At 53.7% G+C, this 17671-nt stretch overlaps 7 protein-coding genes and 1 non-coding gene across 8 annotated transcripts; 5 read left to right on the top strand and 3 right to left on the bottom strand.

Annotated features, from left to right (window-relative positions):
- Positions 1-352: 352 nt before the first annotated feature.
- Positions 353-1686, top strand: BDW47DRAFT_122627 (uncharacterized protein; the record flags this gene model as incomplete). Its single annotated transcript, XM_024815876.1, has 2 exons — positions 353-826; positions 901-1686. 2 exons carry the CDS (start codon positions 353-355, stop codon positions 1684-1686), a joined length of 1260 nt encoding a protein of 419 aa, XP_024675597.1.
- Positions 1687-2284: 598 nt separating this feature from the next.
- Positions 2285-4459, top strand: BDW47DRAFT_133106 (allantoate permease family MFS transporter; the record flags this gene model as incomplete). Its single annotated transcript, XM_024817745.1, has 6 exons — positions 2285-2826; positions 2878-2957; positions 3010-3190; positions 3238-3291; positions 3341-4103; positions 4161-4459. Exons 1-6 carry the CDS (start codon positions 2674-2676, stop codon positions 4457-4459), a joined length of 1530 nt encoding a protein of 509 aa, XP_024675596.1. The 5' UTR covers positions 2285-2673.
- Positions 4460-4491: 32 nt separating this feature from the next.
- Positions 4492-5387, bottom strand: BDW47DRAFT_99342 (uncharacterized protein). Its single transcript, XM_024820865.1, has one exon. It carries the CDS (start codon positions 5260-5262, stop codon positions 4531-4533), a length of 732 nt encoding a protein of 243 aa, XP_024675595.1. The 5' UTR covers positions 5263-5387; the 3' UTR covers positions 4492-4530.
- Positions 5388-5560: 173 nt separating this feature from the next.
- BDW47DRAFT_133104 (WD40 repeat domain-containing protein) lies at positions 5561-7327 on the bottom strand (the record flags this gene model as incomplete). The annotated part of the gene is made up of 2 exons (XM_024817744.1): positions 5561-7139; positions 7205-7327. The coding sequence occupies 2 exons, from the start codon at positions 7325-7327 to the stop codon at positions 5820-5822; spliced, it is 1443 nt and encodes a 480-aa protein (XP_024675594.1). The 3' UTR covers positions 5561-5819.
- A 1361-nt stretch (positions 7328-8688) lies between these two features.
- On the top strand, positions 8689-10285 carry BDW47DRAFT_56403 (uncharacterized protein). Its single transcript, XM_024819319.1, has 2 exons — positions 8689-9511; positions 9569-10285. The coding sequence occupies exons 1-2, from the start codon at positions 8991-8993 to the stop codon at positions 9939-9941; spliced, it is 894 nt and encodes a 297-aa protein (XP_024675593.1). The 5' UTR covers positions 8689-8990; the 3' UTR covers positions 9942-10285.
- A 335-nt stretch (positions 10286-10620) lies between these two features.
- On the top strand, positions 10621-10709 carry BDW47DRAFT_t14. The gene has a single exon. It is a non-coding gene; the product is annotated as a tRNA-Tyr (tRNA).
- A 402-nt stretch (positions 10710-11111) lies between these two features.
- On the bottom strand, positions 11112-14115 carry BDW47DRAFT_133099 (uncharacterized protein). Its single transcript, XM_024817743.1, has 5 exons — positions 13822-14115; positions 13742-13768; positions 12354-13687; positions 11348-12306; positions 11112-11289 (listed from the first exon to the last, which is right to left on the bottom strand). The coding sequence occupies exons 1-5, from the start codon at positions 13881-13883 to the stop codon at positions 11203-11205; spliced, it is 2469 nt and encodes an 822-aa protein (XP_024675592.1). The 5' UTR covers positions 13884-14115; the 3' UTR covers positions 11112-11202.
- A 1496-nt stretch (positions 14116-15611) lies between these two features.
- Positions 15612-16001, top strand: BDW47DRAFT_122621 (uncharacterized protein; the record flags this gene model as incomplete). The annotated part of the gene is made up of 2 exons (XM_024815875.1): positions 15612-15882; positions 15937-16001. 2 exons carry the CDS (start codon positions 15612-15614, stop codon positions 15999-16001), a joined length of 336 nt encoding a protein of 111 aa, XP_024675591.1.
- Positions 16002-17671: the final 1670 nt, after the last annotated feature.

Below are 17671 nucleotides of genomic sequence, written 5' to 3'. Positions count from 1 at the left end.
CGCTTCACCTCTGTGTTTGTCCGGTCTTTGATATAATTTCTTTCACCTTTAACAGTACTCTCAATATTGACTCTTGCATGGTGATTGAATGTTTGTCAGGTCAATAGGACTGCTGTCACTACGTCACAACCTGCTCAGATGCAGTGACAGGGTGTAGTCCCTGGCCTGAGTATTCACTGACCACGACCAGCGACGTGACCTGCCCAAAACAGGCGTCTGCCCCAGGCAGCCCCAGGCAGCCCTCAGATATAAATCACTCTCATCTCTCACTTCCTCTTCCTCACCGCCTTTCTCTTCTCACCGCATCCTTTCTGCCATCCGTTTCCATCACGTAACTGCATGACTTCCTAATATGGAAGGTGAAGCTGAAGTCCTGGTGGTTGAGGCTTCGGTCAGAACCACTCGGGTCCAGCCGGTGATTGTGCCTGTGCTTATATTCTTGTGTATCTACTTTGCCTTTTACCGCAACCGGGAGATCCGTCAGATTATTCTCAACGGCCCAATCCTGTACCGCGCGTACTTGAATGAGCTCCGTCGCCTGAGAGAGGAGGAACGCCGTCGTCGCGCCGAAAGACGCGCCCAGCGTCTCCAGGAAAGACACGACGGTGCCGGTCCGGACAACGAGCATGATCCTGACGGCGTCATGGCGAATCCCCAGACTGACTGGGTGCTGCTCGATGACTGGGGAGATGTGATTGATTTCCCGGCCATGGAGCCCCAATCCTCCAACAAAAAACCTCCTCCGGCTCATGATGACTCGGACATATCGATGGAATTGCTAGGTGATACTTTGGAGACTCTGGACATCCCCGTCCTGCAACCTGAGGTGAGTTTATCTTTTCATTTGGTCCTATCTGACGTTGTAGCCCTAGTTTCCTAACAAATGTCTGGTTGCGTTAGCTTTCGAATGATCACCCTTACAATAACACCAAATTCCAATTGAACACTGCTGCCCCTTCCATCACTGTCCCTTGGGATGGGAAGATCCACTGGGTCATGAAAAACAGCTTGCCATTCGCCGACAGAACATCCGTCAGACCTCTCACGGCCCCCGGGCGCTACGAGCCCGGACCCGGGACCAAAGATGCCTACCGCTGTGTCGTCATCGAGAACCTCCCGGTGGCTGTTAGTATGGAAGAAATCCTCCCTCTTCTGGGCGGAGAGACCGACTCAGCTTTCTTACTCGACACCGCGCCTATCACGGGATTCCAGTCAGCCCTAGTGATCTTTCTGCAGCAGAGCGATGCGGAGAATTTCGCGTGTACCTTCAAAGACGGACTTCCCCTGGGGCCGGTGCGTGCCAAAGTTGTCCCGGTGCCTACCCCCACCTCGCCGCTGTCCGTTCTCCACCAACGTCTTGTCGACAAGATGGGCTACACCCGCACCGTGCGCGTCTCGGGCACCAGTCCAGCCCTCACGAGGATGGTGAGACATTACCTCAGCCGTGACTGCTACTATCTGTTGGTCGAAAACATCGCAGAGGTGATTGGCGCAGACGAGGTCCACATCCGTTTTAGATCCATCAAAGGGTGCGTGCAGGCGTACAGCGACTTGCGCACGCATCCCCGATTCATGGATTGTCAGTTCGACTTCCTGAAGCACTGGCAGTTCGAGACCGTCTCTGTGGCGTCTACGTCCTCCGACCATGCCAATGGGCACTTGCCGGGGTTCGTGAATGTAGATTGAGCTGGTTCCATCGGGCCGTTCTGCTTACGAGGCGCAACATGGCAGGACTTTCCTGTCCGATCGCTACGGACGAACGGAGCAGCAAAGGACTTAACCTAAAATCAGGAGGAGAAACGCCGTATCTAAACTAGATAAATGAATCAGTGGAGTAGTCTTTTCAATCTCCGTCCAGTGTTTCGCCCGTATATCTTAGACTACCACCGTAGCGGCATTCTCTACCGAGGCCTCAGCCCCCAACCGACCCCGTTGGCGTCACAGCAGACCCCAGACCCCACGAGGAGAGCCGATGATCTCGCGCTAAACCCTCCAAATGAGGCTTTTTCCTCCTTAGCTGCATAATTATCGCCATCTCGGCCGACTCATGCAGGGGGTTCCACAGAGCTAAAGCCGCAGGATTCAAATGGCGATATCGCAACATCACACCACTCGTCGCAGCCAGTGGAGCGAGCAGACGAGCTCCCCATCAACGCAGAATCTAAGCGAAGGCCAAGAGAGGGCCAAGAAGCGGGGGAGGCGGGAATGGACCATGTGGGGATGGGACAAGAATGTCAGACCTTAAGGAGGTTAAGAATTAATAGAGTTAGTCTTAGATTCGGCTCTTAGGGGGTTTTTTCCCCCATGGGGTGAGATTTCTTGGCTGCTCCACTCTCTTTCTCTGTCCCTTTCTGTTCGTTTCTGGAGATAAGACAGGTTTATTACTGACTGCTCACCAATTACCTAGCATGGTTAGGTGTCACAATTGGCCATTACTCGATAATCGAGGTTGAGTCCCTGCATGGATGATGATCCCTCTTGCGGTCTGGATCCTCCATTCCAGGGTTGGGTTTTAAAACTCCGATGACCCCCCTTCTCCCTGGGAGTTTTTTCCTCCCTTGCGCATTTCCTCCTGCTGGCAGTGATCGGATTCATTTTTACTCCTTTTTTGTTTCGACAGACTTGATCCATTGACTGGTGTTTGATTGTGTTCAGGAAGCCAATCTCGCCAAAATGGGCTCCCTCGATGAGAAACCCGCCCACGTGGAAGAGTCCCCCAACGACATCGAGAGATGTTCCACCGCGTACGAGTATCCCGCCAAATCCAAACTCGATCAATTCGAGGACCCGGATGCGGGATTGAGTGCGGAAGAGCGCGCTAAGATCGTACGTTGTGATCCGTTGCTGTCGTCGGTGGATGCTAACAGCCCTGGCTAGGACCGCGCCTTGTTATGGAAGCTCGACCTGAAACTCGTCCCTTGGCTCAGTCTTCTCTATCTGATTTCGTTCCTCGATCGGTAAGGCGTCTGGAGATACATTCTGGTGTGGAATATACTGATCACTGGGCAGAACGAACATCGGAAATGCGAAGCTGGCGAACTTGCAGGAGGACCTCAACATGTCGGACAATCAGTACAATAATGCGTTGACCATCTTCTTCGTCTCGTACTCCGTCTTCGAGCCCTTGACCAATGTCTTGCTGAAGCGGATGCGGCCGAGCGTCTTCATCCCGATCATCATGGTGCTATGGGTATGTGCATGAACACGGTATAGAGAGTGTCTGCTAACGCTCTACAGGGCATCAGCATGGCGTGCATGGGTCTCGTGCATAATTACGGCGGTCTCATGACGGTACGTCGACTCGTCCTTCCATTATACTTCCACAGCTAATAAATGATAGGTGCGCTGGTTCCTCGGCCTGACCGAAGCCGGACTCTTCCCCGGTATTGGATACTTCCTGTCCTGCTGGTACAAGCGGTCCGAGTTCGGCGTGCGCATGGCCATTTTCTTCTCGGCCGCAGCACTAGCCGGCTCCTTTGGCGGCCTCCTCGCGGCAGCCATCGCCAAGATGGACAAAGTCGGCGGCAAGGCAGGCTGGTCGTGGATCTTCATCATCGAAGGCCTGGCCACCATCGTGGTCGGCATCGCCTCCTTCTGGATGGTATACGACTTCCCCGACGAGGCCAAGTTCCTATCAGACGCCGACCGCAAGCGGGTCCTGCGCCGTCTAGCCGAAGACCAGCAGGCCAGTGCGGAGCACGAGCAGTTCAAGATGAGCTATTTCTGGGCCAGTCTCAAAGACTGGAAGACGTACACGGGGGCGGTCATCTACATGGGCGCCGACGGCTGCTTGTACGCCTTCTCGCTGTTCGTGCCGACCATCATCGCGCAGCTGGGCTACGACTCGTTGGAGGCGCAGCTCATGAGCGTGCCTCCCTACGCGGCAGCCGCCGTCGTCACGGTCGCGGTTGGGTTCATCGCCGATAAGACGCGCCAGCGCGGCCTCTGCAACATCTTCGTCTCCATCCTGGCGATCGTGGGGTTCGCGATGCTCCTCGGTGCGAAGTCAGCGGGGGCGCGCTACGCAGGGACATTCCTAGGAGCGATGGGCATCTACCCGTGCGTGGCCAACACGATCTCCTGGGCGAGTAACAACACCGAAGGTATGTCCTCCCTTGTAATTGAAGTTCCCACATGCACATGCTAACAATAAAGGACAGGTGTCTACAAACGCGGCGTCACCATCGGCTTCGTCATCGGCTGGGGCAACCTCAACGGGATCGTCTCGTCCAACATCTACCGCGGGGCCGACAAGCCGCACTTTTACCCCGGCCACGGCACCGTGCTCGCCTACCTGGTTCTCTTCCTGTTCGGCGGGTCCATCCTGCAGTATTTCCTGCTGCGACGGGAGAACGCCAAGCGTCGTCGTGGAGAGCGCGATCACTGGGTGGAGGGGCTGGACGAGACCGAGATCCGCATGTTGGGGGATATGCGGCCGGATTTTATCTACACTCTGTAGTTTATCAACCACCAATATGATGAATACGTCAAGTACAAACAATGTATATACATGTAGATATAATATCCAGATTAAGCCATCTCCCGCGTATAATAATTAACAATATCTTGATCCTTCTTCGGCCCCCGCACAACATGCCTACTCGCCCAACTGAGCACATCGCCAGAGTCCCGCCCCACCCGGAACGCATACGCCGTGCGATACATATCGTTAATACAGAGGTGATTTCCGCGCGCCACAACAGTCGTTGTATCATCGGTGTTCTGATTGTCCGCAGGGGGCACAGGCGGCGTCACGAACGTATCATCATCCAAAATAGCAGACGATAAGGCCTTCCCGTCGAGGACTTCGAACTCGTGGAAGAGGTAGTCTGCTTCGACCTTTTCTTTCTGGGTGTTTGTGTCCCCTGGGGCTGTGGAGTTGGTGGAGGAAGGTTTAACGAACCAGACGCTCACCCCTTCGGTTGGTTCCCCATTAGTGTTGCTACCATGGGGCGCAGGGGTTGAGGTAAACCGCCAAATGTACTTCTTGCCGAAGCGGAGACCGGCTAAGGGGCCTGTCGGGACGCTGCCTTCTTCGGAGTAGAGGATGTCTTGCTTATTATTGTCGTTTTGATTATCATCATGATTGGCGTTGTGGGTGTGATTGGCATTGATATTGTTACTCCTGGCCAAAGGCGTAAAAGAAGCCGTCCCGCGAAGTGAACCCTGGATATCTTGCGGGTTGGCGCTTTTGAGAGTGCGGTGGAGGGTCCAGCGGGGGGTGTCGCGGAGGGAGGAGAAGATTTGGGGGATGGATGGCATTTTCCCCTTTTTTCTTGCTTTTTTGAACTATTTCCTTTATTGGTTGTTTTTGGTTTTAGGGTTGGTATTGTGTGGGTGTAGATTGGATTGGATTGGATGGATGGATCAAATGAGGTTGACTGAGGTGTAAGTTGAATGTTGAGTTGAGAGTGGGCTGGGTGGGTGAGCCTGGGGAATCAATCTCCTTACCGGATGGGGTTAGTCTATCTATATACTGTATAGCTTCACCATAGATCTATGTATTCTGGGCAAGGCCGCCACGACAACCTCGACTACAGCGTCGACGACATCATTCTATCCCTCTCTCGCTTTATATATATGTATATAAAAAAAAGAGAAAGGTTCCACAGGCTAGCGCGATGGCTAATGTAATAGGTACTGTAACGTGATACATCATATCAAAGGGAGTCAGTTTGGGCCGTGTACGGAGAAGAGATGGTTGACTTGTTGGACTTCCAGGCTGTAGTCACACAATAACATTGTACTCCAGAATATCAATACTATTCCAGAATACAAATACTATATCCGCAGACAGTTTAACTCAATCCCAGGCAAATCTACTCTTTCCCAAACCCAAGAAATATCACGCTCCCCCAATCATACCCCAACGTCAGAATCCCATCGCGGTAAGCCGACGCCTCGGGACGCCGGTATCTATCAGGCAGACGCATCTCACGTCTCCCCTGGTACATTATCCACGGATCCTGCAGATACACCTCGGGGTAAGGCGACGCATCGCCAGGCAACCAGCGTCCGATGTCCACACACCCGACGTCGGTCTCGATGTAGGAGCTGCGGCCGGACGCCCCCCCAATCAAGAGGGTATTTTCCACCAGGCCCCACGGCACCGTGTGTAGCAATTTCCCCGAGCCAGCATCCCAGAGATACAGGCAGCCGTCCTCCCCCCCGAGCGCCACCAGCCGCCCGTCCGAGGAGAATCCGACGGCTTGGGGCTGGGGCAGGTTGGCGCAGTCGCGCAACGTCCGCTGGAGCGCGCCGGTCTCCGTGTCCCACAGCCGCACTGTGACGTCGCCCCCCACGGAGACGAGGCGGCGCCCGTCGCGCGAGAACGCCACGTCGATTACGCAGATCTCGTGGCCCTGCAGCGTCTTCTGCAGAGCCCCCGTCGCGACGTCCCACATCTGGATCGAGTGGTCCTTCGAGCCCGACGTCACCCGCTGGCCATCCGGCGAGAAGGCCAGGGCCCGGCTCTCACCGTCGTGGCAGTCGACCGTCAGCCGCAGGACCCCCGTCACCACGTCCCACAGCCACACCCGGTCATCGCAGATCTCGACGGCCAGGGTCCGCCCGTCGGGCGAGAACACCACACGGGCCAGGCCGCCGTCGTATGGGTCGTCCGGGGCCCGCGGTCTGCCCGTGCCAAGGAGGGTATGCCGCGGGCGCCCCGTGCGGGTGTCCCACAGCACAATAGACTGGTCCTGCGCCCCGGATGCCAAGAGCAGGCCATCGGGTGAGAACGCCACGCAACGGACGATTGAGCCGTGGCCGCGCAGCTTATGTCTGAGTGCGCCCGTCCTGGTGTCCCACAGCGCGGCGGTTCCGTTCCACGAGGCCGAGGCCACGAGCCGGCCATCGGGAGAGAAGGTCAGCGCAGACACAGTGGATGCGTAGCCCGCGGTGAAGGGGTCGTCAAAGTTGTCGAGAGCGGTCCGGCGTGGATCCTCCATCCTCGGCGCGAGATCAAGCCAGCAGGGGAGGTCGGCGACCAGGGCGCGTTTGATGAGCGACGAGTCCGGCTCAAAGACCAGCGCCGATGCATACAATTGCAGCGGGTAGTAGCCGGTGACCTCCCAGCCCGGCTCCATGAAGTCTCTCGCCGCGTGGAGGAACTGCATTAGGGGGGACCCTTCGTTGTCCTACATCAGATCGGGAGGTGAGCATGATGAGAGCATCCTCCCACCGCCAAGTCGGAAACGCCTACCGCGAAGGTTTCGAGCAGTGCATGTAGCATGGTCACAGCACCGGGCCCTCCACCCTCCAGGATGATCACAGTCTCCGCCAGGTGCAGGAAGTGCTGTTCCAAGAACCGCAGAAGCTGGTCCATCCACCCCGCGGGATCTGCGATCTGCCGCAGGTGAAACGCCAAAAACTGACACGCATACGCGAGCCCGGATGGGATCGACCGCTCGATCGTCTTGGGGGGGATGTGAGCCACGTTCGTTCCGTAGCTCTCTAGGTGGCATATGTTCTTATGAAGACCACCCATCACGCGCAGGCAATGGGCAACTATCTTGCTATCTACCTGCGCATCGTAAATGGGGGGTTCGATGCCCGCATCGGAGACCCGACAATAGTGGGGTCTCTGTCCAGTCTGGAGGGGGCTGTTAGGATCATCCGGGACCAGGACGAGGGGGTCCAAGAGACGTAGGGAGTCTCTGATAGAATCGTTGCTCTGCCCTATCAGCTGGGACAAGGCTGTGGTGGAGAGGGGTTGGTGGACGTTGAACACGGTGCCAACGATCTCATCAAATTCATGCCGCCCCTCTTTCTCGGCTTGCGTCTTTGCGGCGAGAAGCCGGTCGGTGATCTGCTGCCGTGAAACCATCGCACTGGATGACGGAGCGTAGAGTACTATCCTCCGGTCTGCCGTTCTTTTACGTGTCTGCTGCTAGGCTGCTGCACAGCCACGGTGTGTCCACGCCGGAGCCAACCATGTTGCCGAGATCGTCTTGCTACTTGGCATTTCATGATCAGCAGGATGATCGACTGGTAGATCGCGTTACTTACCCGATATCTTCTCCAGTGTCTTCATCTACATTGAGAGAGGGGCGGTCGGAAGACGCACAAAGAGGGAGAAAGACGGAGAGATGGAGAGGATGACATGTGACCAGGATGAGGCCTCAATCAGGCCGAACTTCATCCCCCCAATCGGGTTAGACCGGTTCCAAACCTCAGGCTGTGATTGGCGATCGCGTGACTTTCCCCCTCATTGAACCCTTCAATCAATCCAGATTAAAGAGTCTGATTCATCTATATAGATTAGATGATGGAACCCGGGGGTATCCGGGGATTGCCTCGTCCATACGGGGTCAATACATGAATACAGCTTCAAGGACACGGATATCCGGCCAACGTGCCTGAATGGAACCGGTCGATCACATCGATCAGTGGAGCCACGGATCGCTCCCAAAAGATAAACTCTGGCAGGAAAAGGGACCGATAGGAACAGGGGAACAATACCTAGGAACGGTAGACGATTAGATCAGGACCACGAGATGAGGATCGGTATGGAGGTAAGGTTGTTACAGTGGTGGATTATTAGATAATAAAGGGATGCAGGGCTCACGCATCCGGGGGGGGAATAAAAATAGAACAGTCGAGTTCTTAAACGATCTGTATCCTGGTAGGGGACGGAATACGGAAAAGGGATCCAACCCGATGGATATCCTGATTAAGATACTCTCAGCAACATCATTCAACATACCTGGGGTTCTTGTATAGTCGTCTGGAGTGAGGAAGAATCGCATGCGGATCCGAGTTGGTCTAGACTACGCCCAACCCGGCCTCAGGCAGATTAACCCGAGGATTTTATTCTATTTTTTCCACTCCGCTTTCTCTCTCTTCTCTTCTCCTTCTCTTCTTCTCTTCCCGTCTCTCTCTCTCGGCTTCTTCCTCTCTTCTCCTATTCTTCCTCCTCCCTCCTCATTGTCCATTCAGATTATCATATTATACTTTTCTACTGGTGACCTCCCACCGTCAACTCCACCATGGCCCTCGGGCCTTTCTCCCCCTCGCTCTACCGCTTCTTCCTCCTCTTCTCCGTCATTCTCTCCGTTCTCGCCGCCGATGACACCCAACTAATCCCCGCCACCGGCTCCAAGATCTTCCCGCAATGTGCCACCACCTGCAATAACCTCAAACAAGCCCAGACGCTATGTGTGCCCCCGACCGCCCCCGCTACTGGTAAAACCGGCTACGTGAGCTGCTTCTGCCAGTCCAACCTCCTCGTCGGCCTCAAAAACTCCGCCGACGGAATCTGCGACGACACTTGCTCCAGTCCCGCGGATAAAACCACCTTGAAGAAATGGTACAGCGACTACTGTTCCTCGGGCGGTGACATCCCGGAGAATTCCGGCGATAAGAACGACGACAACAAAGACGATAACAAGAAAGACACCGACAACAAGGACAACAAGGACAACAATAATGACGATGAAGGCTCGAACAAAGCCGACTCCGACACCGGGTCCCAAGGAAAGAAAATCGAGGACCCGCCCTCGCAGAGCTGGTCAGTCATGAGAACCAGGAATGCGCCCCCTCCGTCCCCTTGCTGACTCCCCCGCAGGATTGCCGGTCATTACCAGTGGGTCATCATGGTCGTCGTTCTGATCGTCGGCTTCGCCGCCCTCGCCGTCTTCGGAGTGTGGCTCAAACGCCGCCACGATGCCAAGTATCCCGGTCTCTACCACGCCGCAGCCACCGGCGCCAGCGATAGCGGAATCCTCCGACCTGGGCAGGGCCCGAGTCCGGTGCCGAGCCCACCGGTCGCGTGGATGGCCGGTCAGGACCCCTCCACCTCGGGCGCCAGCAGCAGCTCACGAACCGACGTCGTCCCAACCGCCGCAGGGGCACCCAAGTCTGGCTCCAGCGGACGACTGCAAAAGTCCGGTCCCTCGCAACCGACGGATGATATCGAGATCCGCGAAGTCCCGCGATGAACAACTCGCACCTATCAGTCCAATTGTCTGAGTCTAATTCACCATCTCCTTCCCATGACCGTGTCAGAGTCGCGATGGATGTCTTGCATAATGTGTTTTGCCTAACGTATGATTCGGGAGAACCGACTCTTCTTTGTTCTAACTTTACATTTTCCTTCTTTCTTATATTTTTTGTATTTGGCATGCATATATTGGCGTTAACGTGTCGGTGTTGAGGTTTGAGGCTGATAATCTTCCTTCACTACTGTTTATGGCCTGGCCGATCCAACCCAAGCTCGGAATTATCTCCCGTACTTACCTACTTACCTTCATGTCGATATGTTTGAACTATTACTATACTTATATGTTGATAATATGATCACTCTGCACTAACTGATCTACTATAGTATCGATTCATATACCATTATCTGTACTATAGCCACCACGTGTATCCATTCCGTCAGCCTTAATCTTAAATACTCCGTACAGTACCTTTGATCTCCTCAAGACCACAATCACAAGACAACCTGCCTATCTATAATATACAGCATAAAATCAACCAAGTACGCAAGTATAAAAAAAGAAAGCGATAAACCCCATATGTAAGATAGTAATAGTGGTGGAAGTAGTAGTAACAGTGTAGTAGTAGTGACAAACTGTACCGATAGATATTAAAAAGATTAATACCAGACAACGTCAACCCCTGATGGTGTAGTTGGTTTATCACGTCTGACTGTAATGGAAATACCTGTCATCAGAAGGTCGCTGGCTCGATTCCGGCTCGGGGGATAATGTTGACTCTTTTTTTTCTTTTTTGTTTTTGATTTTCCTGACCTCACTTTTTATAGAGTGCACCTTCATTTTTTTTTGGAATTATGATTTTTTATTTTTTATTTTGTAATACTTGAGTTTTCTTTTGTTGGTCTCAGTTATTCACTACCATTGAGCTATCCATTATGTTCTTTGTCTAGATCCTCTTGTGTGTCTCGGCTACCACCTATTGATGTCGAACATATCGGTCTGCAAGTCATTTAATCTATTTTTCTATCTGTACTACCTAGGTCATTCTTACAGATAATGTCATAAACTTGGATGAATGAGACATCCTCGTGTTGTGGTTTCAGTTTGTTACCAAAGATAGGGTTGGCGCGCGATATATATAATGCCAGTTCAGTTACAACATTCATACAACACTATCAATATGTACGGAAACATAATAATGTACTGGTGTATGAAACAAAAGAAAACAATATCAGAAAGAGAAGAAAAAGAAGAAGGAGAATCACCCCACAAACTCCCCCTGCGCCAACGCTATCCACGGCAGATTCTCATTCCAACACAGCTGCATCAACGCGCGCGCATTCTGGATCTACCCTCGTTAGTTAGTACGTCTTTATATATACTAGGTATATTAGGTAGGGAAATACCTGCTTCATCCCCGTCTGCTCAATCACTTCAAACCGCTCATTAATAGCCGCCCGCTGCTCCGCGTCCTGCGCCTCGCACCCCGCCGTGAAGAGCGGGAACAGCGCCCCGGAGTCGGCTGCGACGCCGGGGCGGATTTGGGACAGCGCGCGGATTAGTTCTGTGAGGGCGGCGCCAACGGGCGGGGCGGAGGCAGGCGTGTTCAGTACCCGTCGGTGGAGGTGGATGAGGCCCGCGGAGCGGACGGCGCGGTCGATGGCGAAGATGTCGGAGGAGTCGGTTGCGACGAGGTGTTCGCCGTGGGCGTGCGCGTGGGTTTCCAGCACGGCGGAATCGGCAAGGAGGGAGTCTGCTTCGTGCAGGACGGCCGCTGAGGGTTGCCAGTCTGGGAGGAAAGTGCCGAAGTCGTCGAAGCGTTCGTTGTCGCATTGGTGGACGAGGCGGCCGAGTCGGGTGAGGAAGAGTCCCGTGCGCGGCGTGAAGCCTGTGAAGCAGTCGACGCCGAATTCGTCCTCGCCGACGCTTGTCGAGCAGGTACTGAGCACGGAGTAGTAGGCGAGGAGCGGCGGGTCGCTGTGGCGGCAGGACAGCGCGCCCATGATGTCTAGGTATCCTAGCCAGCGCGTGAGGAACGCCCCGACCTCGTTTCCGCGGTATGCTAGGTGGGTTTGGCGCGCGACGAACAGGTCCCGGGCGAGTTTGAGGTGGCTTTGCCAGGGGATGGGCACCTCGAAGGTGCTCGGGGAGACGATCTTCAGGGATAGTAGCATGATGGCGGCGGCTAGATGGCTGTCGGTGACGTTCTCGTGCGAATCCTCGAGGGCGACCCGGAGCGTGGGGAAGACGTTGCTCACCCAGTGTGCGATCCGGTTGGAGGGCTCGGGGTGTCCGAGGTAGCGTGCGCGGTGGCTGGCCGAGTATGCCAGCAGCAGATTCAAGAGGTTGGAATCGCCAATGGCCACTGCGATCTGTCAGTTCAGTTCTCGCGGGTCGGGGTTTGGTACGTACTGGTCGGTAGAACAGAAACAAACGGGTTGTCGGCGCAGTCATGCGGGACCAGCATTCTGGCCGTATGGTGGAGAAAATGGTGAAAGTACATCAGGTTGATGGGCGTCCTCACCAGGGACGGTGGCAGCGGTGACAGATATCGTGGAATGTTGATCGGCACTGGTGATGCATAATAATCGTACCTTGCGTGGTCCGGGCCGTGGTTGGAGCCAGTCCCCGTCGAACGGCTGGCGGGCGCCGATGACGTGTCTGCCCGGCCGCCCTGGTCGAGGGCGTAGTTGATATCAATCGCCGAATGGTCGTCGTTCTTATTGAGATCCAGGTCTGGACGTCCACAGTCGAGGCCGTAGTTGTCCGTCACGCTGGTCAGGTAGGCGTGCCACTTCTTTTCCGAGTGGGTCAGATCGATCGGCCCGTCTACGGCGGGGGGCATGTGGCCACAGTCGGAATAGGATAGACGATCGGAAGCTTGCGGGCGGTCCGTGACTTTGGCTAAAGAGCTCTCCTGCGTGGTGGTGGTCTGCACGGGCGACACATCTCGCAGGTCATGAGACGAGAAGATGGACGATCTCCTTCGATCGGACCCGACGGGATCATGCCGATACTCCGCGTATACATTCCCTATGCTCGCCGACACCGCGAGGTCAATGGAATGGGTAGAATGGCCGGGGGACTCGTGCTCCGACGGGGATCCGTGTGCGACCCCGTGCGATGGGTCGGCCGTCTGCCGCAGGAAGGAAATTGGGCGGGTGACCGGGTCGGGCGAAAAGTTCAGGGCCGCCAAAGAGCCAATGCTGGAACTTGTATCGGCGGGAGAAGGATAGGGAACGCCGTCGAGGGCGTGTGGGATGGGGGGCGCATAGCACGGGGCGCTGTGGGACAGGACGGCGGTCATCTGCGGCGACAGTTGCGGCCACGGACTGGCCGCGTCCGGCCCTTGCGACGGCGGACTCATGTCTACTGACGCACTGTCGCTAGTACAGCTGGGATTTACGGGCGGGCCTGTGGGGGAAGACTCGTGGATGTCATGCGATCCTCTAGGAGAAGACGTTGCTAAAGCCATATTCCCCACCAGTCCACCGTCCCACAGGAAATGCTCCGCCAGCTCGGGTGCCGGCCTTCCATCCGCGCCGTTCGGAGATTTGTGGTCTGTCGCGGGGGAGAACAGATCGAGGGTCATAAACTGCCCATGCGCGGAGTGACCGCTCGACTGGGAGTTGGGCGAGTCGACGGCGGACGGTCTCCTCGCGCGTCCGCCCCAGTTCAACCGGATACTGTAGTCGCACTTTTCGTTCTGACGTCGACAATTCAAGCAGGCCGGCTTTTCCTCCCCACTGCGATGGTTAGCGATGTTAGCGACTGGGGTGTGGAATAGTGTGGAGACCCACCATTTTACTTTCCGAGCCTTACAGGGCCTGGGGATGGGTTAGCGGACACCGACCAGGGGGGGTATGCAGGGGATACACACCAACAGCCTTTGCGCGACCGGCGTTTCGGGTCCGGCGCACCGGGTCTCCTGGGGCGAGGCATTGACGTTCACCGGGAAGAGACCGGGTCGAGAGAACCGGAGAGAAGGAGGCGCAATGGCACAAAGGCCGTTTGGTTCGAGACCTGATGTATTCCCGCACGACTGAACCCAGACTGTTCGCCATGCAGGAGAGCCGGACACGGGAGTTTTTTGCGTCTCGAGGGATGTTTGACCCAGGAGGACCAGAAACGATAATCGACGAGGCAACCACACTTGGTAATCGAACTCATCGAGGGAGGGCGTCGAGAATGGATGGAAGTAAACCCCACAGGAGAATGGTAGCGGTGGAGCTGATGGCGATCGACCGGTCAGATCTATATTATGAATCTGACGTATAGTTGTACGATTGACAGGTTGTTGTAGGAATTGTGGGAGTTGTCGGAGTAGTCTTAAGAGTAGTCTTTGGCGTGGTCGTAGTCGTAGTCGTAGTAATACAGTTGAAGTAATTCGAGTGAAACACCCAAATTCACCGTTGCAACCACCCAGTAGTTACGCGGGAATCGAGTCCGGCATCAAGAACAGGGACATGGAAGATGGAAGGGTTCTCGAAGGGGGAATTGCAGGTGATGATAGGAAGAGAAAAATATCGCAGAGAGCAGAGGCAAATCGGCTGGGGGAGAGAGAGTACTAGTAGTGACTAGGTTAGTAGTAAAAGTTGGGACAGAAGCGAAGCTGATAAGTTGATCATCGCCGGGCTTTCTCTTTCCAGTTCTTCTCTTCTCTTATTGATTGAGACAGCCGAAGTGTTGGGCTTGTCTCCGCTTTGGTTTTACGGGGTTAGCGGGGAATTAGTGGGAGATAAGCCATCTTGGTGCCAATCTAGGATCTTTACGATTGGGTGTAGAATATCTATAGTCTCTCTTCTATCTTCTATTGAAATTCATATTTATATTTATATTTAGATTTATCGATATTTTTATAGATATATTTATATTTTATACCTTCTGTTTGTATATCTATAGTTTCATGTGTTGGAATGATATACCATGATATACTTGAATTATCAGGGATCGGAACAACTCCGCCTGGTTCCGCTTTCTCTTGGCATCGAGAACACTCCTCCATCTACACTTCACCCCTCCTTACTGACCGACTGTATCATCATGTCTTTCAAACTTGTCCAGTCTGTCATGGGTGCTGCACTGAGATCTATGTGGGTTCTCGTTATACTCATGGACCATGTGAGTGATAATTAGATCCTCAGCCTTGCTATTCTCGATTGTATAGATTATCATGGATCGACTTGTCCGTGATGACTGTTCAGAGTCTCAAGGATTCAACCAGTCAAGGGATAAGACTGCATGATCGGCTTGGTTGTGCTTGGCAGCCTTGATCTCAAGAAACCAAATCAAAAAGAAAACAAGAGGAACGTCACCCAAGAGAGTCAAGGGATCTGGGGGATTCTCATTAATTGACAGTATTTCTTGATGATATACTCACAGTGTTAAGCCTCTGAGAATCATCAACCTTGCTAAGGACGATTAGCTCGCTGAGATCATGATGATCGACCGATGTCGTGAACTCCGCCCCAAAAGGGGGATGATGCAGCCTATCCTGTTCCTGATTATAGCGATCATTCCTTAGCCTGATTCCTTAGTCCATAGAGCCTGATCCGGGCTAAATTTTACCGTGATGAAGATTATTTTCTTCACTCAAGGGACTCTGCTGGAAATCTTGACTTCAATGACTTCGGTATAGTAGTCTGGGGCAGTATGGGTCCTACCAACATCATGGTAGCGCGAGACCCTGCAAGCGCCTGCGCAGAACCGCCTTGCAAGTATACCTCCGTGGCCAAGGATGAGAATAGCCAGCCCACCGTGACGCCGTGGACACCTTTTTTCTTACGTCGTTTGACCCTCATTGCATTCTTGTGTGGTTTTCTATCTGTTCTAGCCGCGCTGATTGCACTCTATGTCTATACGGAGCGGGAGGGTCGCAGTCTTGGAATCGTGACCGAGGGCGATAAGTATTATTATCTCTGGGCATATGGGCCGACCGCAGGTATGCACGATGTTTCTGCTACCGCCCGCTAACGAAACTTCTAACATGACTCAGTATTCACGATTCTAACTGCCGGCTGGACCCAAGTTGAATACCGTGCCGTGCAGCTCATGCCGTAGATTTTGATGCGTCAGGGCCCAACGCCTTCTTCAGAGAGCGTATTTCTGGACTACATATCCGCGTGGAATGTTATATCGCTCTACAAGTCCCTGAGAAAGAAGAATTTTCTTGTGTCACTCTGCGTATCAGGGTCGCTGCTTCTGCATGGCGTGACAGTCTTTTCCACCCAGCCCCCCGCAGCCATCTGAAGTGTGAAAGGTCTCGGGTTCCCTGTGAAGGTAAACGTGAAAAAGCGGGTAACTTAACTCTCACATGCGGGGCTGGTGATCTTTGCTATGGTAATTATGGACTCTTGGAATCCAGTTCAGCGAGCAAATACTTCTATGCAGCCCTTGGACTTCCCGGGTTTACCCTCCGCCCATTTCTATACGGCAAGTGGGGTGACGATATCGAGTCGACAGAATATAATTGGTACAACTGCAACGCGACAATTGAGGAAATAGACGTTGACACAAGATTGCAAATACCATCTCTCACCATCGATTCCGATGTTCCACCTCGAGGCGTACCCAATTCCGGCAAAGAAGTCTTCAAAACAGGCGCATGGGCCTTCCCTGGCCTCGATGAACTGGACAACTACGTATAAAATGGTATCCAAGATGCCCTGATTAATGGCGCGAACGGTGTCTCCGCCGAGGCGCTTTTGAATCCGAACGTCATCATCAAGCGCCTCGGATCCGTATGGGGCATCATCACGGCGCAACTATTCGCATCTAATGGCCGTGAAACCTTTCCAGAATCATTGAACTCCAGCTGGTTCGTTCATCCTGCTAAAAGCCAAGCACCTGTCTTCAAAGGCACCTTCCACGACGGGCGGGATTATCTCGTGCAGAACGGAATTTCGACGCGGATTCTAGACGGCCTACTAGGCGGCATGGTCATCTGCGCATTAATCGCTTTGTTTTCAATGCGGACAGACAAAGTTCTCCCCAAGAGTCCGTGCAGTATTGCTTCCGTTGTGAATTTTGTTGCGGGGTCGACGTTTCTAGAAACAATGAGAGATGCAGACCTGCGAAAGGACCTACCCCAACAACGCTTCTTAATGGGCTGGTGGACAGTGGATAGGGTGGTATCCAGTACCTCTTCCATTGATAAAACCTCACGATCTTCTGGTATATTAGAATGGGGAGGTTCCATGCCAGGAGAGACCAGAGACCAGCAGTCAAAGTGATGAGATGGTGCATGACCATTCCATCCAGCTAGATTCAGGGTCGTCGAGAGCGTCGGACCTGCGGAACGAAGAAAGAGCCGGGGAGATTCCACACCAGGAGGGGAGATTGGAACTCAGCATTCAAAGTGATCACAGTCAGAATGATCAGATAACAGATGGTTGTTCCATCCGGCCAGGATCAACTCCGCCGAGTCTGTTAAGCCCCGGGGACGAAGAAATCGAGGAAAGAAGACCAAGCTCGACCGCGGCGAGAATTGAAGAAACGGCTACGGCTCACAGTATTGAGCCCATCAATCCAACTTTGGGCTCGAGAGCTTCGGCTCTGTCTGTTACAGAAGAGAGAGAGGCTGAGGTGGAGAATGCTGAGGTACTGACTAGATTTGGGATTGACGTTGATGAATATAGGCCTTTGCTAGATAATATAGACTGATTCTTGGGTCCTAAACTAATGCTAATCTAATATATACTTTGCTGTACTCTTATTAGTCAAGTGTCCTT

This window comes from Aspergillus candidus (genome assembly GCF_002847045.1).
Source record: "Aspergillus candidus strain CBS 102.13 unplaced genomic scaffold BDW47scaffold_4, whole genome shotgun sequence".
NCBI classification, from domain to species: domain Eukaryota; kingdom Fungi; phylum Ascomycota; class Eurotiomycetes; order Eurotiales; family Aspergillaceae; genus Aspergillus; species Aspergillus candidus.
This window is presented reverse-complemented; position numbering and strand designations above follow the sequence as displayed.